The sequence below is a fragment of the Durio zibethinus genome, chromosome 5 (genome assembly GCF_047325235.1).
Source record: "Durio zibethinus cultivar Kanyao isolate XHJ-2024 chromosome 5, ASM4732523v1, whole genome shotgun sequence".
Taxonomy (NCBI): domain Eukaryota; kingdom Viridiplantae; phylum Streptophyta; class Magnoliopsida; order Malvales; family Malvaceae; genus Durio; species Durio zibethinus.
The window spans coordinates 1084873-1106312 of NC_143166.1; the positions used below are offsets into that span (position 1 = coordinate 1084873).

At 33.9% G+C, this 21440-nt stretch overlaps 2 protein-coding genes and 2 pseudogenes across 6 annotated transcripts; 1 reads left to right on the forward strand and 3 right to left on the reverse strand.

Moving 5' to 3' along the window:
* The first annotated feature begins 413 nt into the window (after positions 1 to 413).
* LOC111282765 (protein GAMETE CELL DEFECTIVE 1, mitochondrial-like) lies at positions 414 to 1857 on the forward strand (annotated as a pseudogene).
* A 45-nt stretch (positions 1858 to 1902) lies between these two features.
* LOC111282201 (PH, RCC1 and FYVE domains-containing protein 1-like) lies at positions 1903 to 8562 on the reverse strand. Its single transcript, XM_089760485.1, has 9 exons — positions 7945 to 8562; positions 7740 to 7826; positions 7354 to 7443; positions 7199 to 7279; positions 6910 to 7071; positions 4725 to 6812; positions 3731 to 3877; positions 2719 to 3011; positions 1903 to 2503 (listed from the first exon to the last, which is right to left on the reverse strand). Exons 1-9 carry the CDS (start codon positions 7990 to 7992, stop codon positions 2410 to 2412), a joined length of 3090 nt encoding a protein of 1029 aa, XP_089616611.1. The 5' UTR covers positions 7993 to 8562; the 3' UTR covers positions 1903 to 2409.
* Positions 8563 to 10638: 2076 nt separating this feature from the next.
* Positions 10639 to 11923, reverse strand: HVA22C (HVA22 homolog C). The gene is made up of 5 exons (XM_022870756.2): positions 11693 to 11923; positions 11580 to 11606; positions 11353 to 11475; positions 11005 to 11248; positions 10639 to 10927 (listed from the first exon to the last, which is right to left on the reverse strand). The coding sequence occupies exons 1-5, from the start codon at positions 11746 to 11748 to the stop codon at positions 10859 to 10861; spliced, it is 519 nt and encodes a 172-aa protein (XP_022726491.1). The 5' UTR covers positions 11749 to 11923; the 3' UTR covers positions 10639 to 10858.
* A 990-nt stretch (positions 11924 to 12913) lies between these two features.
* Positions 12914 to 16518, reverse strand: LOC111282244 (transcription factor TCP15 pseudogene; annotated as a pseudogene). 4 transcript variants are annotated; one of them, XR_016342046.1, is made up of 3 exons: positions 15019 to 16518; positions 13486 to 13550; positions 12914 to 13345 (listed from the first exon to the last, which is right to left on the reverse strand). The product of XR_016342046.1 is annotated as a transcription factor TCP15 pseudogene, transcript variant X3 (transcript). The 4 variants fall into 4 exon arrangements; XR_016342044.1 differs by having other exon boundaries at positions 13477 to 13550; XR_016342045.1 differs by lacking the exon at positions 13486 to 13550.
* Positions 16519 to 21440: the final 4922 nt, after the last annotated feature.

Here is a 21440-nt window from a genome sequence, read left to right on the forward strand (position 1 = left end):
ACTTTCATTTAATGCCATACAGTGCTCCATAATGCCTCCCAAAATCTTGTCACTTATGATCATGATCTGAAATGAATCACCATCTTCACATAATTTTGTTTTCCAAAAGCCTCAGAATTTAGGAATTTGAGCATAAAAAGTACCAGAATCCCTTTCCTGGCATGCAAAAATGGAATTTGCAGCTCTATTTGTGTCAAACAAAGTGGATTTTGCATAGTGCATACCAACAACTGTGATCATTATTGGGGAGCTTTACTGTTTAGTTTAAAGTTTTACCAGCTGGTTGGCACCACAAAAGTCCAATTAAAGGAATTCCATTTCTTACAGAGAAAAATTGCAAATGAACATTTTAACAACTTCGAAAACACAAATATGAAATATTTATTTGTTTCTCAGTGTCCATGCATACAAAGATGGATGTCTCTGGCTTCCTGCATACAACTTGGGCTAGTTTGTGCCAATCTCTACAGCATGAGTGGGTCGCAAACTGCAAAGAACTGAGTATTGGGCTGTTTGAAAATGGTTTGGGGTATTTTTGTAAAGAATTCACATATATTATAAGTTTGTTTACGGTTATTTTCAAGCCAAGCCAGATCCAACTATAAACAAAAGCTGGTTATGCCCCCTGGCCCTTCGATGGTCCAGCTTATAGGCCTTTGAAGGGGGTTTAAGCAGAAACCAGCAACGGAGATTTTCTGTTACTCCAAGCCAGGGAGGTTCTACAAGCCAGGGTGGCTGTTCTCTGTTTTATAGTTGCAGTTGTTGGGTACAGGTTGGTAGTCCAACTCGTCCCATAAGTTTCGACTCGATTCATGAGATTTTTTTTATTTTAAAAATTAAATTTTGAATAGAGTAATAATAGAAAAAAATTGAAATCGGATCGATCGGATTTTAAAAAAGCTCTATCATATATATATAAAAAATTATTTTTTAATTAATTATTTAATTTTGTGTATTTATATATTTATTTAATGTTATATTTATATTAAAAAAATAATATTTTATATTTATAAATAATATTTTATTAATTTTTGTTTAAATTAAATAAATATAATTTATATAATATTATATCGAATCAAATTTGAATATTTAAAAAATAAAAAAAATTTCGAATTAAGATGAATTCAGATTTTATAAATATAAAATCAGATTTGAGACGAATAAAAATTAGTCTTGATTTGACGTGTAATTACCCTAATCGGTTCTAACACGTGTAATGGCAGGATTTTTGGCACTGCCTACGCCGACTTGGAAAATTCAATAATTCCAAGCTCTTCTGGGTTAAAAAATAAGCCTGATGGTTGGGAAACAACTTCAAAAGCGCCTGATGGAAATTTATGGGAGATATCACAGAGGGAAGAAGATATTCTCCTCCAAGAATTTGATCGCCGAATTGCTTACTGTAAATTCCAGGTGTGTGTTGTTATTTATCAGCATTTTGTCATCATTGCTTTGGTCTTCCTAGTCTGACGATCCATCAGCTACTCTCAATGCTTGCTTTTGGTTTTCTGAAATTATACGGATAGCTAGTTTTATTAAGACTCACATATTTAGCCGGAGGAGACCTATCGATAGGTGGAAATACATGATAGAGAAGATAGGTCCTAATGCGAGAAAAGGCAAAGGGCAGTGTTTCTCGGTTACCAAGTTTGTCAGACACAACAACACAACCATTCAAGGACGAGAAAATACACATTGGAAGCAATCTGGCCCGCTTGAAGGGGATGTAGTTTGTTTCCTGCCTACATATTCTTCACCGCTGGCTGTAACAGATTGCTGCATCAAGCATCTTCAATGTGAAATTACATTCATATGCAACATGAGAATTTTGTAACTGAGCTCCAAGGTGCAAGATGATGCAAGTGTGAACTCTCTTGCAAGCACCATGTTTAACTCATGCATATAGTAATTTTGTAATGAATTAACAAAGAATATTGCTTGCATATTTATAATTTATCCCTACAGCCACAGTGGTCACTTGTTGAGTCTAAATACAATAATACGTTGATACACTATGAAGATATTTCAGATCGAAGGGCATACGATGGTGTTCTTGACTGAAAAAATGCAGAGCTTCCGTGATTTTCTTTCAGTAAGTGTACAAAATAGGCAAAAATGCTCCAAAGTAGAAGATAATCTGTTAACTAATCTCAGGATCCAAGAAAAAGGAAAAAAAAAAAAAGCAGCAAAAGTTAATAGTAACTTCAAAATGCAATTTCTTGTATCCTTTCACTTTCTTTCCTACATTCTTAATATCTTTCTCACTCTACCTGCGAAATTCTAAGCTGGTATCCTTGATAAAAGCTCCTTTTGTGTAATTTGGACAAGAAATCTACAGTTTCCAGTGGATAAGAAGAGTTCACAACCCAGTCTTCTTCAAGAGAATCCAGTGGTGTTCAAGCTTCATAACTAATATGCATTTAGGATATTATGCCGTTCACAAACTTTAGCCCCATTTTCGGCCCACCACTTTTCTGCTTGTTCTTCTGTGAAATATTTCCGACTGCAAAAAGATCATAAAATCCGTCGGTACAATTAGACTCAATATTTTCCTTCTGAAGCTACTCAAGTTCTTGTTATTAAATGGTCAGAATTAACCATTACACAAAAAGGAAAAAATGGCAATTGTCAAAAGCATATTGAGGCGTTTTTATACTAGAAGATTCAGTAATGGAAATCAATTTTGTTGGCTTCAAAGAGAGGATTATGAATGCATACCTAAAGCGAACACGCTTGAGTTCATTACGGCCATTGGGCAAGGGTGACAAAGTTATGTATACTCCTGGTTCATCTTGAACGACCGTCCCTGACTTTTCAGTTTGTCCTTTGGTTCCATGAGAAAAGGTTAGGTTGTCTGAACTGCCATTTACTTCACTTTGTGAAGACATCATGCTGGTTTCATGGCTGTTATTGGAGAACAGGTGCTCAGTGTTTGAGGTGTGTTTGGCAATAGAACTGGAATTGGAGAGGGCATTCTGGCCTGCTGGAAGTATATCAACCACCTCCTTCAACTGCAAGATCAGTTGAACATAGACAATATCAAAGAATAGTTAATTAAGGACCATGTGGTTGCACAAGAAGCAATAGCAATCCCCAGCCCTCAAGGGAAAGAAGGAAACTGCAAGCATGCTAGTTCTTTTGACCATGGAGGTTTAAATGTTACTCATGACAATTTATAACATACTGCAAGCCATATGATTTCTCCTCTTTTAAACATCAAAAGTAATAATAACTCAAGAACATATGATCTAATTTTAAGCCTAAAAAATGTATACCGTATAATTTACAATGCTTATGGTACTTGAAAAAAATGCCTTTAGTGGCTATATCACATATGATTATACATGCATGATAGTAGGATTTCTTTTCCCTCTTTCCTTTCTTTCTTCTCCAGATTTACTTGTTATAGGAAGATCAGGAAGTGCTCTTCCCATATTTCAAAATTTATTTGGAATTGTCTGATTACAGCCTAACTTGCTAATTCAACGGCTCCATATCAAAGACAACCCAGATTTACAACTTTTAGTTCCATATCTTGGAAAACCAAGATTATACTGTCCGGTTTGCAATCATGTTTACATCGGTCTTGAGGATGCCTACTCTATTTTGTATATACCTCGTTAAATGTCGTAAAATTTGAAATAAACTCATGCTGTCTTCAAACAATTAAAACTGTGTTCATCTATTTTCCTAAATCTGAACAGTGAGATCATGAGCAGAGAAATCCAACCTGAGCAGTAAGAGACCTAATAACTTCCTTGGCTGATTTGCATTTTTCAGCTTCATTTTCTGCTATGGCAGTGACCTCCTTTAATTGCCTTGATGTTTTTTCAAGTTCAGCTTCAAGGCGTTGGGATTTGCAAGTAAGATCTTCAACCTGCAAAAAATGTTCAGCAGATTTATCTTCTCATTGCTTCCTTTTAATTTAGATAAGTAAAACAGTTCAATAAATAAGTTAATCAAACGTCAACAGCAAAGGGAGTTTCATTCTCTCTCCCTTTATACTTTAACCTTATGCCCCAACTACTTAAAATATTGATCAGCTTCCATCCCATTCCTATTCCAGCTGCAGTAGCTTAAATACACAAGGCTTCAACTTCCCACGGAGGAATATCAGGCTCTTTTTGGTTTGCATAAGCAAGTGATCTGGACAACCTGCTGCACTTCATACATTCTTTCCTTAACAAATATGTCTGATCAAATACAGACATTTGACAATCTAATCAAAGAAACCACCTCTGGCAGACGATTCATCACCATAAGCAAACAATAGCAGAAAGAGAGAGGAGATAGGGGAAAGGGAGACGGAATTAGAGGGAAAAGGGGAAGACTTAGAGAGAAAATAGGAGAAACATAGGATCAATAGAGAGAAATAGAGAAACAAATCTCAATGATAATTCACATCATTATCGTAGGCTGCCATCAATGAAAATAACATGGGTATTTATAGACTAGTCTCTAACCCTAGTACCTGGTCAACAAACAAAATCATTTAGCATGAAAACCCTTCCAAAACTCTAAATATATGACAATCATGATTGAGCCCGTAAAATATACACTTTAAAAAATTAAATGCCAAACTACTATAGTAGATAATTTCTCCATTTCTTTTTGAAAACCAGGCAAAGAACAATTCATGCTCATTGCTCTGTAATGCCAACGCCTCACATTGAACAGAATAAGTAACGAAGTTGTAACTGCTAAAAAGGATTTCAACAGGCTACCTGTGCCCTTAAATTTATGATCTCTTGGTTGAGACTGTCATTCATTTGCTTTGAATCATCAAGAGTTACTACACAAGATCGATTTGGGCTTGACTTTCCTGAAGTAAAAGATGTTGCCCTCGAAGTCTTTCTGGAACTAGATATGGAAGCTGGTAAAATTTTCTTGGAATCCCCAACTGGAGAAATTGATACCTTTGGTGAATAAAATCCTCCGAGATGAAAAGTTCCAGTGTAAGCTGGAAAGAGGGGGCGGTTTTGTAATTCTAGTTTTAGTTCACGCTTGAAATTCCAGCTTTCAGCCTGATTACTTGAGCCAACAGAAGACAGCCTGGAAAGTTGTATCTGTAACCTGGGAGCTAAGGCCTCTCTATCTATCATGTCATTGGATTTACGAGGCAAAATTCCATTTCTGGCTTTAGGACTCCAGACAGAGAAACCAGATTCTGCACCTTTTTTCAATTTAGCGAAACAGTCATCACACACTCTGTATGGTTTGTTCATAGTTGGAGCCAGAGAAGCCTTCATAGATTTTCTGATGGTGCATGCTTTGCAGAAGACTAGTCCACAATTGTAACAGTTGTGACGTTTTCTTATGAAATTAAATGGATTTCGACAACCGGAGCACACAGAATGATCAGCACTGGATACCCATTTATGAAGACTTATAATTGCAGTAAAGTTTGAACCACAAACTACACTCTTCACTTGTTTGTCTTTCAGAAAATCAACAAGCGTTGGTGTATTTCTGTCATCAATATCTCCATGGCCTAATTGCCCATTTGTGCCCTTTCCCCAAGTATAAACCTCAGTTTTGGAAGTCAAAATAGCAACATGATATGATCCACAGGCAATCTCTTCCACAAAGCTGTCTGCTATTTTACCTTCAACCCTAGTTGGAACCTTACCATCAGCCGTAGGACTCCCCAACTGACCATAGGCCGAGCTCCCCATTGTATACACTCGTCCTGATATTGTAAGAGCAACTGTGAGATTATGTCCACAGGCGACCTGGCAGATATTGTCATCAAACAAAGCAGATACACATTTGGGAAAAAGTCTACATTCTTTGTCGCCATGTCCAAGTTGGCCTTTTTCTCCATCCCCCCATGTAAACAGCTTTGCTGAGGAAGAGCTACCTGGAGATCCAGATTCAGATGATTCAGTCACAACCTCAACAACTGCAGCAGTGTGCCAAACACCACAGGCAACCCTTGTTGTTCTTAACCCCCTCAAAGTCTCCACTTCCCGTGGAATAGTTGTGCTGCTATGATCTCCATGACCTAGGGCACCAAACGATCCATCTCCAAATGTGAACAACTGGCCACCAGATGTCACCAGAGCTGTATGCCAAGGTCCACAGGATATATATGAGACATGTATACCCTCCATGTCATTTACCTTTTTGGGGATCCAGTGACTGACTTCACTTCCATGCCCAAGCAGACCAGAGTTGTGTGTTCCATCACCCCATGTAAAAAGATCCCCAGAGACTGTAACAGCACAAGTGTGATACTCCCCACATGCTACTGATTCAAAATTCATTCCACTGAGAGTATCTATGAACTTAGGATGGGGAACATCTGCTTCCACACCATGCCCAAGCCTGCCACCTGATTCCTCCCCCCAACTAAAAATCTCTCCCTGCTTTGTGACTAAAACTGCATGCCTGCCCCCACAAGCAATATTATGCACATCTAGAACCAATGTTGATTCCAAGGCCTTTGGAAGAAGTGCATCCATCTTTGTATTAAATGCATTGCCAACTTTATGCACACCACCACCCAATACTCCATCACCAATACCTTGCCCCCATATGAAAACATCACCCAAGGCATCAAAGTCTTCACGACAAGAACCATGACTTGATGAACTTACAGCACTTGATAAACTGACTCTAATTGCTTCAGCCCCAGAACTCCGACTAGTTGAGTTCTCTACAGACCCAGATGATAATAGGCCAAAGTCAACTAAATCTGGTTGACTGGCACTCTTGATTAAATCAGTCTGTGTAATTATGTCAGCGAATGCCTTTCCTAATCTATTGTGTGCCTCATAAGGTGCTTGAATTCCTTGAGCATCTCCTGGATCCTGAAACAATGAGAAAAGAGTTAAAACAAAAATTAAGTACTTAAAGATTATCATGCTTTCCATAAAATTGAAAACAGAAAAAGATGTTAGAACATACAAATGGCGACAAAGGAGAATTTTTTTGGTTGCGTGATTGAGGACTATCTAGTGATGCACTGTCACTTCTTACTTCAATTCTCCACTTGCGAGAGGTACCACGACCAATCAACGCCTTAAGACCAACTAACCAAACTTCTGCTTCATCCTTATCTTTACATATCTGTCCATGGTGAAGGATGTTATCAAATCAAAATATTCGCACACCATAGTAGCTTCAGTATATTTACTGGCATTGATACATTTAACAACTCTGTTTGCTACAAGAACATCCGTAAACATGCACTCACCAAATCCAAGGACCTGTCACTGTATATCAATGAGAATGACTGATACTCCTTTTCAGGCCGAGGATATCGTTGAAAAATCGCCTGCAAGCCAAATAAACCATTATGGTTATGAAAGTTTTGGGAATCAAAGAATAAACAAAGAGTACAAAACTCACAGTACGCTGTCCAGGAATGATCCTGGAAACTTCACTAAGCTTAAGAAGTTTCTCTTCTTTCCCAGAGTACCATATCAATTTAGACTCATCCTGAAAAAGAAAAAAGAATACACAACCTCAAGTATCTGATTACAAAGAACCGAGGAATAAAGGAATTTTCCAGTGACAATTCATGTTCTTTTCAGTGATGATTAAAACTCAATTCGAGGGTTTAGATTGACTTATCAAAGATTTGTAGTAAAATTTTCCATCAACAATGCCAGAAACATAAAATATAAGTAAATGACTAATAGAAGCATTTATATATTGTAGCAATGAAGACGAGAAAAATGAGAAGAAAACAGCAGCGCAAACTTCAAAAGGGAAAACGTGTGAAGGTAACATACATTGGAGAGCTGGAAAGGGCAAAACTTGGGTTTCCCTCTACGTCCATACTTGAGCAAGTACGCTCCTTTCTTAAGCGCTGTAATGGCCTGTAAAATGAATCCCAAAAAAAAAAAAAAAAGAAAAAGAAAATCTTTGTTAATCTCCAACACTAAGAAAACAAGAAATATATAATTAAAAGATGGGAAAAAAAGAAAAGAAAGAAACCTGGTCGATATCCCTCTGGGCGAGACCACTTCTCTGGAAATCAGCCATTCAAGGTGAAGCCATTAGACCACCAATCCACCTTTATTACTTTCCAACTTTGCTCCATGAAACACGACCACTTCACAGAGCTACCATTTGTGAATTTGCCACAAACAAAAAGATTTTAAATTCTTTTTTTATCTAACCCATAAATTCGATCATTCCAGCTCTCAAAAACAGCTCAAATCCCACTTCAAACCCTAGAATTTCATATATTTATCTTCAAAATATAGCAAACAACTCCTCATTTCTTCCACATTTCAAAGAGAGTTCGATTTAAACGATGCCAATGTAATTTTACCTCCAATGCCAGAAACAAAGCCAAAATTTCACCCCTTTTTTTCTTCTCAACAAATTTTGAGGCCGTTGAGCTTTTGACAGACAATTTCGACAGCTGTGAAATACATATTCAAGATCTTAGAAGGTGAGGAAACGAGAAATTTGAGATTTTCTTTTGGTTAAAAATTTCTCATTTGAAAAAATTAAAAAAAAAAAAAACAAAAAAAGGTTTGATTTTTCTTTTTGTCTCTTGCTGTCTGTTTGTCCGACAAGGGGGAGCTTTCTTTTTTTTTAACTGTCAGTTTGTCTATGAAATTTTCGGTTTTTGAACAGGTTCATTATGCCACGTCATCAACAGAAAATATCCGGGATAAGGGATTGTTCGGTTTTGTCTTTTGTTAATTCCGTTGTTTGTTCCAGCATTTGGCGCCTCTGGATTGGCTTCGTTATCACAGAAATGATCCCCTGTGCTATGGACCACGATATTACCTTTCCACTTTACTTGGAACTTGGTGACATCAAATGATTGATCATAATTTGACGTTGGATGCTTCGTGTATTCTTTAAAAACACAATTGGTCATTTACCTTTTAGATGATTAATACGTAAAGAATGGGAAATGAGTGGGTATTTGTTATATTTTATACATTCATATTTGAATTTATTTAATATTTATAATATTTAAAAATTTTTAATATTTATTTTAATTTAATAATATTATTCAAATCTAAATTTATTTAAATAAATACTATCCGTTTAAATTGTATATATTTTACATATGTAAATAAATAATAAATTTAAATAAGGATTTAAATATTCATTATTATTCATTAAAATTCAAACAAATTTAAATATTGAATATCCAAGAAATATTATTTATATTTATTCTAAATTTGTTACGGATAGTAAATTTTTTATCTGAATTTATTAATTATCTATTTATAGTTATTTGAATCAAATATCAATGAATTAAATAATGATGAATATTAATTTATTTACTATCAATTACCATCCCGATTGAAATGTTAACTTTATAATCTTTTTCAAAGTTTTGTTTATGTATATATATATATATTTTTAAGTTTAAATTTCTTATAATTTAATTAATTTAATTTTGTTGACTTAGTAATATTTCAAACTTAAATTAATTAAGCAGTTTTTAATCATTATTTTAGCATAAAAAAGTTATATTTAATTTTTACCGAGTTAAACATGATTAATTCGTTTAAAGAAAATGTTTTCTTTTTTTCTTTTAATTATACATTGAGTAAGAAAACAAAAGGCTTTTGTTTGCTTAAATTGAAATTGTTGAGCCTTCAAGTTAAAAAAAAAAAAGAAAAAGAAAGAAAGTATACTTTTTCTTTGTTCTATAAAGAAAAAGAACAATTCACTTTAGAATTATTTGCCCAAAAGAACAAATGCATTACTATGTGAAACATAATGTTGTCTCTTTTAAATTGGGCTTCACCAAACCCAAATCAGTTTAACTTGGCAAAGTGTTAAAGAAAAGCTTTACCAAAAAACATAGAACCAATGCAAAAAGTCTAACAATCCAGCCTGTGACCCAAGCCCAAATTCGCACCTCTCGCATGCTTGTCCTATAATCGTTTAGGTTTTTTATTTGCAACATCCTAATCTCGTACAAGGAGAATGTTAAGATATATAAATAGAAATTTAAATTTAAATTAATGAAATATTTTTAATGGGATAAAATTATCAAAATTTTAAGTTAAAATAAATAATAATTCGCAGGTTGGATATGAATCTTTACAAGTTTGTGATGTCTCAATTTCATATTTAGATAATATAAAGTTTTGTGTCATTTTTAGGATAAAATTGTAAGATCAAAATAGGTACGGATCTTTACAAATAAAAAAAATGATTACTAGTCAAATAGGAACTAAGTACTATACGGTAGGAACTATCTCTAAAATCTTAATATCTAATGTAATTTTGTGATCTGTGTATGCTGTATTAGGCTTACCCAATATTTGGTGTGATTCGGTAGATCTGTATGCTTTATATTGAGTTTAGTAGGGACGTTAAGCTTTAATCAAATGAATTTGTAATGTCATAATCCCGCATCGAGATAATCTGAAGTTACACTATAATATATATATTGAGATCTAAATCTAAATTTATGAGGTATTTTTTGTAAGATAAAATCGTGAGACTTTAAGATGAAATAAAACAGTGAAACTTTTAGGTCAAAACAAACAATATCCCCCGATTGAGTGCGAGTCTCCACATCATTAAATTTTCATTTTTATAACAAAGTTTTTATGTTTGTAGATATGACGATTTGTGTCATATAAAATATTAAAATTTATGTATTTATATTATGTTTTATGAAATAAAACATAAAAATAAAACACAAAATTAATAGTTTTGTTGAGAAATGAAATTGCATTTTGGCATATCCTAAGTTTTTGCCAGAAGTTCAGTATATTTTATACAAAACGAAACTATAACATAAGAAGAAACCATATATATTTTGTGCCACATCATGAAGATGATTGCCATTTTACATATAGATAATTAGAATTTCTTAACGTCTTACAACTAGATTTATAATGAAAGATGATCATATGAAAGTTCAATATATATAATCATCATCGAAAATCATGTAATTGTTGCTGCGCCTCACTCTTTCTTCTTTTTCAGCCTGCAAATTGAACATCCTATGTTTCAGAAACAGAACACTTTGCAACGTATAACATGATATATGGAGATGATATGTACCTTGGTTATCATCCTTGCGAATTCTTCAGTCCCATGCTCTTCAATGTACTTCTCAGCAGCAGTTAGGATGTCATCTGGCTTGCTGAAGATATTCTTTTTGCGAGGGACATACCAAATTGTGGTTCTTTGAGGATTCATGTAAAATGGTCTAATGTAGTGACTATAAACATATGCAGCGCCATTGAAGTGAGGCAGGACCAACCAGCATGTCACAATTAGCTTAGCATATGGCCAAATGGGGAACCTGGATGGATTCAACAATGGAAACCATGATGATTCAGATTTAAGCATTCTGTTTTAGCTAACTAAGAACTGTATTATGAAGCTCGCTTGCTTTAGGTTACTTACAATTCAAGGACTTTGGCAAATGTAAGTTCAAAAAGTGTAATCATAGAGTAAAGGACCCAATATGTCAGCCATTGCTGATCATCGCTGCTAGACCTGGTCTCTATAGCCTTAATCGAAGCATATCTGTCGAAATAAAGCAACCCATATGAAGAAGAAAATTTCATGGCATATATGCTACTAACAATGTTAAGGATGTGCTTTGTTCAATCAAGGAAAATCCCACTTACAGAGGGTAAACAAGAGTGACCAGAGGCCTGTAAACCAGAAAAAAAATATAACAAAAACTCTATTAGAAAAATAACATATAAAGTGAAGTTAAGCTCGCAAAAAAGAGACATACAAAGCAAGAACATCAAAGTTCTTGGCAACAACTTGAAAAAAGTTCTGGGAACCCATTGCTTCTTGTTGTGCTTACTAAAATTGAGCTTTTTGTTTGGTTTTTCCTTTCAGGTTCTAAAAGCAGAGAGAGAGAGAGAGAGAGAGAGAGAGAGAGAGAGAGAGAGAGAGCAAAAACACAAGCAGGGGGCAAATGTGAAAGCTTTCAAGATTAAACTTTGAAAGTAAAGAACGAAAAGCAGAGGAAATGTGGGGTAAAGGGCGCCTTTTTTGATTGGAAAACAGAAATTTCCAGAGAATCATATGCTGCACGAGAAAAGAGGCACCGAATTTCTTTGAATTTAATCAGGTGTGGTTGTGCATATGATCTCACCACATAAAGGACAACAAAACCTTGCCACGTAAGGGATGATCAGCCTTAGATGCATGATCTTGGTCCTTAGCAATAGCCCAAGATTTTGGGCCCTCTATTGTGTGGGTTTTGATAAGATTTTGGGCTCTATATATCATTGATTGCGATGGCTGTCCGGGCTTGGAATAGGAAATAATCTTGAAGAAAAACGAGCGATTCAATGTTGGAGCCCTGAATATGCAAGTCTGGGTACATAAGATATAAAAGCCTTCTCTACGGGGCATATACAGTGGCATCCATATATAGTTGCCACTTGCAACAACTACTATTAATTTGACTGATGTTGCTTTCAGATTTGATTGATATATTTGTAGCAAAATATTGGCCTTTAAAGGAGTTTTTTCGGTGAACTTTAGGGAGTGAAAAATATTAAGAATGCATCAGATTTGTACTTTTAAAAATTTACTGTATCTTTCTTCCTTTTTGTTTTCTTCAGTTCAGCAAGACCGGCTCAGCAGAAAATTTTCTGTTGAATGGTCTGAAAATAGAAACTGATTAGCAATGTACATGATCATCACATTTGAATTTAAGCTCTAGGCCCACTTTTCTGGTCGATCTATTTATTATGTTTTCCCCTTTAATTCCAATCAATTTAGAAATTAAGCCATGACAGGTACAATCAAGGAAACCTGCAGAAAGCTTAGGCCTGTAATAGCTTGCAGTTTATAATATGGGACCCACATGCATGCTTATTAATGATATTCAACGACTGTCATACACCGCAGCCTCTCATTGTAGAAAATATATATGGCCAGATCCCAAATTTGGATTTAGACTAGCTTAAGCATTTAGGGAGACTACTCATACTCATGGTCATTAAAATTGAATTTGATTCCAGGTGAATATAGGTATGACGACTCAGAAAAAGGTAAGGATGAGAAAGTGTCACGTTGCTTAGTTTTAATGCTCTACATTGGCAATGGTTTAAATGATAGAAGCGAAAATATACTTAGTTTGACATCAGGGCCAAAGAGTGCATGATGAATTTGTACGGTTCCCTTCAATAAGATATAGCAGATGGATCCATTATTTCATAACTTTCATTGAAAGCTCTTGCAGTTGGCAAGCAAAGCAAAGATAATCTCAATTATTGAATGCTGAAATTATTAGAGTGGCCACCCACTTGACTAATCGACAGCCTGTGAAAAGTAGTGACATTGCACTTTGAAAATGTGTTATCAGTATCCTCCTTCTGCTGACTTTATAGTTCGGCATTGTTGAACCTTCAAAAGTATCATCTCCTACCTGATGATCAGATCTTATATTTAATGAAACTAACGCATTAAATACAATTTTTTTTTTAATAATAATCAAAAAGATATTAATCAATACTTATAAATACTCGTTAACCGGATCATTCAATTAATCAGAACTACCTTGCTGACCTATATATGCAAATCAGTGCATAATTAATAATATTGCTGCAAAACAAAGCAGTCTGACAGGGATCCTGCAGGATAATAAACAAGAATTCATCAAACTGTTTATTATTTGACAATTAACTGATATCCTGAACAGTCGTCATCAGGCAGTGCAAATTCATGTACGTTCATATATTAAAGTTAATTATACAGTAAGGTTTTGATGCGACTAATCCTCCCCCCAAAAAAAGTCTTAGTGAGAATGCCTAGCTAGTTTGACAAAAAATATATCAGGCACTGTTTTTGAGAATGAAAACTTGCATGGAAATCTTCATCGAAATGCTCCCAAAAGAAAGGTTAATTTCCCAGTTCAGAAAAAACCTTCGACCCAAAGATCAGAATCACCATTGCAACGTGCAGCAATGCTGCTCTTGGAAATCTAAGTTGTGTTTGAGAAGAAGAAGAAGAAAGAAGCAAATGCAAATATGCAATCATTCACCACATACAGAAAGGAAACAACTGATGATCTTAAATGCCTAGAAGACCCACTTCTTGGATTACCTGTTATGCATGCGTAGATTAAAAGGTTATAAGAGAGAAATCCATCAAAGTTAGAATGACCTACAGCTTGTTGAAGGGTTCAAAGGTGAATAAATATCCAGGCGGTAGGGACATTAATATATATATATATATAAATATATATATATATATATATATAAACCAACCATCAGTTTCTATATCACCAGCAAACTTCCTTACATGAAGAAGATGAGCAATGATCATCTTGTTAGTTAGTGGTTGCTGATTGCTTTTAGTAACCTGCACTGTACAAGGGGGCTCACTGCCTAAGAGAATAAACCTCAAAGGCTGAATGTGATCACATGTGGGCTATTCCCTCTATTCTTGAAACATGATTGAACTTTTTTTTGCTGATGATTTAATGGCACCAAGAATCACAAACGCCTGTGGCAGCGGTTGAAATAGTGCAGAATAAGGTTAGCATCAATTTAGATTGCGGAGAGATCAGTCCAAGCGATGAACAGTAAGTAATGCACTCAAAACACTGAAAGCCCCCATCAGGGCCATCACTACTCTCATCATTTTAGTTAAGGATTAATCAAGGGAAGCTCTAATCATGTTAACAGTAACAGGAAGAAAAGAGGGAGAGAAAATTAAAGAGGAAGAGCTATGATGACGAGCTTGTTAAACCTAACCTGATCAATTGAAAGGTAGTAATGAAACTTAGCTATGCAATATTGCATGCGTATCAAGTCTCTTTCCCTTGAGGTAATGTTTGAAGATATTAACAAATTAACCGACACTGATATCAAACTGTTTAGCCACGCCCCAAAAAAGGACCTCAACAGAACCGCTAAAATGATATTAATTCTCATATATCAGAACCTGGCTAATGAATTAATTTCTCATTACTCACTACACCAAAATCGAATATCACACTCAATTTCATAGCATTCAAACTAGAGCCCGAGCTGCAAATTGCACATATATGTACTACTAAAAATAAGTGAAAGAGAATAAAGCATGATTAAGCCATACACTTGTAATTTGCTCTGAAGGCATGGCGAACACTAGCTAGTTGAATCATGCCTATCTTCTCCACCATGGTGTTGATGTGATCTGCTGGCTGGAGACTCCGAAACACTGGAGCCTGGAATCGGCTTATACGGGTGTAGTGCCTCGACCACGCCTAAATGACTGTCGGTTACTGAACCACCAGCTGCAATTCCTGAACCCGATTCTTGTCCAGGCAGAAGAGCCATTGGAGTAGCAAAATTCATAAAGTTCACCCCGCTAGACATAGTTCCCCTATACATATTAGTATTACTAGCTGGAGGAAATGTCCACATAGGATCCCCAGCGCCACTCCCGCTAATGGCTTGGTTGCTAGGATTTGTCACCATCCAAAACGTTGTCGGAATCAGATTATGACTCGATGGAATTGAGCCTATAGTTGATTGTATCAAGTAACTCCCCATCTGATTTTCTGACAATTCTTGCTGCTCGGGCTTTCTCTTCTTCCCTATACTAGTAACCGCCTCCTCCGAGACAGCCAGACTAGAGTCCCGCAACTCTTGCTTAGCTTGCAAGAAAGCGTTCACACTACTACTACTAGCAGGAAAGTTTAATGAATCCTCTGATGATAAAATCCTCCTTTGTTGCTGGGAAGATGATGAGTCGTCAAGCAAATCCCTTTCCCACTCACTTCTCATCCTCAATTGTTGTGTACAAAAATTTGGATTGAAATAAGTATTCCTCAAGTGGGAAGCCGACATGCTGGAACCTGAATTCCTGAGTGAAATATTAAGGGACGTAAAATTTGCAGGAATAGTACCTGTTCCCGTGGCAGCGATAACTGCAGGCTCAGCTTGTTGAAGCAGCCATTCAATGGTTTCACCATCTGATTTGTGACCAAGCTCTCTTGTTAACTGGAAAACCCTAGCAGCGCACGTGGCAGGCATGCGGATGCGGCGGCCACGGCCTTCCACCTTGCTGTGTCTGTCCTTGGTTGGAGTCCTCTTAGGGGGAGGTTTCTTGGATGCTTCCGAGGTTGCTTTAGAACTTGTCTCATCGTTAACATTGTTGGAACAAGGTTGTTCTTGTTGTTGTTCCTTATTTTCTAGTAACTGTAGAGGGAAGTTTGTCCTGCGGATCCCATTTTCACCATCCATAATCATGTGTGGGATTATATGTTCTTTAATCTACCCAACCCCTCCCCCTTTCTTTTCACTCCTAACACATGATCTGTAGGTGACCCTCAATTAAGTGACTTTGGTGGCCTGGTGGGTCTCTCTTTTCTCTTTCTATTTCCCTTTCTTGCAATATGTTTTATAGCTGCTTGGAATTGCCTTCAACCTGGCAGCTCTGTTGTTTTCTTTGCTTTTCTCCCTGCAAAGAGAGAAAGAGAGGATAAGGGAAGAGGCCAAGCTTTAAGCAACAACTACAATGAGTAAGAATTATAAGGGTGGGCTAAGAAAAGGCAATGATTTTTTTTGGGATTGGAAATTTTTTGTTTCATTGAGGATGCCTTTAAACTTTTCTGTTTTTTAAAATTCTTTTTATATGTATTTTTACTTTTATTATTCTAAAAAAAAAAACCCTAATCTTATTATAATTGTAATTTTTTTTATATATCCTTTTATTGTGGTTGGACCGTCCCTTGATTCAGACTCCACGTGCGATACTGTTTATCATTCAATCCACAAATTAAGGTAGTGGTGGCCTTGGCTGAGAGTCGGGACCTCATCCCCTTAAAATAACTGAAACGAAGAAAACACTCCCTTTCACTCCTTCAAATTAAAGGAAAGAACAACAAAATCATATGCACTAGCTATTAATCAAGTGGCTCCCCTCATCCCATTGTTGTACTTATTGTCGTTTGCCTTTCCTCTTAATTTAAAAACAAATACATATTATTATTTTTGTCTAGGTTTTAGATGGGGATTATGCTTCTGGTTTTGCTGCCTCTAGTGTTTTCAATTCAAGAATATATTTTTTTGTTTAATTAAATTTAAATATATGTAACGTACCATTCAATACTTTTTCTGACATCTCAATTTTATATCGAGATATTTTAAAAATTTATAATGCAATAATGATAACGGTTTGATTCGATTTGGATTAATTTGATTTAGTTTTTTTGGATATTATATAATATTATGAAAGTTTAAAATTGGATCTGAATCTGAATTGAACTTTTATTTGATCTGAAACAAATTGAATCAAATTTTATCAGTTCGGTTTAATCCGATTTATCATTTTTTAATTTTTAATTTTTTTAATTTTTATATATTATTTTAATATAAAATTTTAATATATTTAAGTAAATTGTGATATAAAATTATTATTTTTATTTATAAAAATTTAAAATATATAAAAACTAAAAAATATATATAATTCAGTTCGGTTCAATTTCTTTTTCGATTTTTCACCTTTCGATTTGAAATTTAATCCAAATTTAATATATATATATATATATATTTAATATTCAAATTTTATCCTAATTGAATAAAAAAAAAACCCAATATAAACTGAACTGAATATTACGATTTCGAATTAATTTTTCAAATTTTTAATTTTTTTTCTCATCCCTGAATATGACTTTAAAAGAATTATTCATTTTGACCCGAATAAATTATTATATATAATGCTATCTTTTATGTATGTAATTTTTTAATTTCATAAAGATGTCACTGTTTGTATAAAAACTAAAAAATTACTAATAATTAGTATATATGTAGATGAAAGTGATACTAGTGTATATTATAGTATGTTTGGTCAATCTAAAATCTACTACTAATTATACAAATTAAAATGGAACCAATGGTTTCTCAAATTAAAAATTCAACAATGCATGGATTACTCAAATTTGTCTTAATCTCCCCATCCTTTTTAATTTCTCTTTTTTTTTTCAAAGTCTTCATCAAAATACAAGATGATTGATTTCTTATTGTTGAATTACCTCAATTGCTTTATCTAGAATAAACAATATATTCTCCATTTCTTGTAGGCTCCAATGACAAAAGTTTCATCATAAGTGAATTTAGTCTAACTTTATATCCTTAGATTTAATTCATTGATTTTTTTTTTACTAATATTTGAATAGAATTGTAATTTTTCGTGTATTATTAATTACTTCGTAAAAGAAAGTCCAAGTTTTGGTTTCTTGTAAATAAATTTCTTGGTTTCAATGAATATGTATAAACTGATCGGAGGGAAAGATACTCAATGGACAAATCTTTGAGTAGATTTCTGAGTCTATACCCAACACTTTACAGGTCTCCATCTTTGGACATGTGAGCCATACAGTCTGCAATATAAATGTGGTCCTTACAAGTTTTATTTAAAAAGCTCATATGCCCAATTTTTGCCATATACAAAAGGCTTCCCACTCAAAATTTTTTAAAAACTTTGTAGGATAGGAGGACCATTTCGTAAGATCGATAGTCTTAATGTTCATCAATAAAGATTAACACAAGTGGTTAAGATTTAAAAGTTAAAATACAAAACATTTGGATTTGAATTTCAAGATCTTTTATTGATAAGTGATTTGAAAGTTGAAAACGTCTTAAAAAAATTCATAAATCTACTTACGAGTTAATTGCTTACCTTAATCTTAAAAATGTGATAATCTTTTTTTGATAAAAAAAAAAAGTCTTAATCTTCGGACCAATTTGCTTGCCCATAAGGAATATGTTGTTCATGAAGGCTTCAACAATCAACACATTTTCTATTATGATTTTGAGTTCATATGCCACAAAAGTGAAATATATACATATAAGAATGAAAATTAGAAATACTTACCCACCAACCGTTGGCCATGAGAGAGAAACATAAAGCACAATGTAGCTTGAAAGGGAAAAAAAAAAAAAAAGCACGTTGCCAAAATATGGCCACTTTCAAAACATATTTCAATAACCAACATGCCTAACTATATGATAAGCCCATTTTCAAGTACTCTTAATCGTAGCAGTTTTGATCTCGATGATGACCCTTCCTAACATTGTCGCCAACCTTGGATTAAGTTTCATTCGTACTAAATCTTGTGATTTTGATATCAATGTACCACATTGTCATGTCATTCAGTTCCCTACACCAAAATTGAACCATGCCTTGATATTGTTTCAATTTCACATTTCTTTTCGTTCCTTTAGTTTTAATTTTCTTACCAAAACCAATGTTTCTTGACATGAAACCAATAATCTCAAGGTTGTCTCCGATGGAAGTACTAAAGCCAACGACATAACCACTATCCTTCGGAACCCTAAACATAAATATATTGAACAACATTTTACAACTTTTATATCAAACAAATCATGGGTTTGTATATATGTTATTACTATTTAATAGGGGTGAGAAAAAAATTAAAAAATCTGAAAATTAATTCGAAATCATAATGTTTGATTTGGTTTAGATTAGTTTTTTTCTTATTCGGTTCGGATTATATTTGAATATTAAATGTACATATTAAGTTTGGATTGAATTTTGGATTGGAGTGTGAAAAATTGAAAAAAATCGAACTAAGCCTAATTATATATTTTTCTTAGTTTTTATATATATTTTAAATTTTTATAAAATAAAAATAATAATTTTATATCAAAATTTACTTAAATATCTTAAATTTTATATTAAAATAATATATAAAAATTAAAAAAATTAAAAATTGATATATCGAACCAAATCGAATCAGTAAAATTTAGTTCGATTTAATTCGATTTGAATTTTAATTAGATTTTAAATTTTTATAATATTATGTAACGTATAAAAAAATCAAATTGAACCGAATCAAATTCAAACCGAACTATTATCATTTCTACTAAGGGTGGATTTGGATACAATTACAATTTCAATGAGGTGTAGTTAAGTTCCAAAAATCTAGTAGTGGAATCTAAATAAGAAATTAGTGAGATACAAATATTTAAATGCAACACAAAATTTTCACCAAAACATTCAGATCTAGATCAATTTTTTTTATAATTATAATTATAATAATTTTTATTATTTTTTTTAATCTCATTAAAATTAATTTTATTAGCAATTCGAACCATTATCATTTCTACTAAGGATGGATTTGAATACAATTACAATTTCAATGAGGTGCAGTTAAGTTCCAAAAATCTAGTAGTGGAATCTAAATAAAAAATGAGTGAGATACAAATAGTTAAATGTAACACAAAATTTTCACCGAAATATTCAGATCTAGATCAATTTTTTTGTAATTATAATTATAATAATTTTATTATTATTTTTAATTTCATTAAAATTAATTTTATTAGCAGTTCAAATGGATTCTAAATTGATAAAAGGTAAACAAGCTTTTAGTACGAAGAGTTAATTTTGAACAAAGCAGCTTTAACATTAATTTTTCAACCAATTATAAAGGGATTTTGGACCACACCAGTCATATTTATTATTTCAGGGCACGATATATATATATATATATATATATATATAGGTGGGTGAAATTTCTTTGAAATGGTAGTAAAAAAATCAATAGAAATTTCTGAGACTGGCAGCTTGTTATGATTATATGAGCTCCATTTGAGAACATGACCAGAGTCTTTCATTGTGTTGGAGCTTCCGTTTTATGAATGGATCATTGCTGTAATTAGAACAGAAAACCAGAGGAAATGAGGGGTTCGCATGCACAAAAAGACTTGCTAAAAAGGAATTTACAGATTAACAGGTAAAGGACAAAGGATGGATGATGTAAATGTGCCTGTTTCGAAAAGCTAACAAAATTCAATCAGAAAATCCACATCACTTTCCGTAGCCAGCCCAGCACTAAAACGATGAATTTATGGCTGTGATCAGTGGGTCATTCTTTTCCCTAGCCCTTCGCCCCCTCTTCTAATTCTTGTATAATTTCCACTTTCTTCATTTTACTGTCATTATTGTGATTGAATTTTAGGAAGAAGTGATGTATGGTTTGTTAATGGAATATTAAAATTATTTTTTTGATAATTTTGAATATAAAAAAAATAAAAAAGAGACTATTTAATATTTTTCTGAACAGGTTCTCTGTCCCTGCGTGCGTGCTTGTTCTCGGAGGTGCATGTGTACGCTTAGCTATTTAAGGCTAGCACTTGATGATCGGGCAGATAAATTTTATTTCTTTCAGCACTTGGGTCTTATCATGCATGACTTTTTGTTTACCCACTGGTTTGCTTTTGGGATTTCAGTACTGATGCATGTATGTTTGAATCATTTGCAACCCATGCATGTGTGTATGTATGGGTTGGGCTAGGCTTGGACGGTTTGGCTCAGTAGGTTTCTTTCCAAACCATGAAGATGAAGTCAGTTCCATGAAATATATATATATATATATATATATTATATGTGTGTGTATTACATGGTGAATGGTGTGGTAAGATTGAAATTATATGGATATATATGGTTTTGTCACTTATGGCGAGGAGCTTCAAAGAAACCTTTAAATTCTATGAATGTCATTATCAATG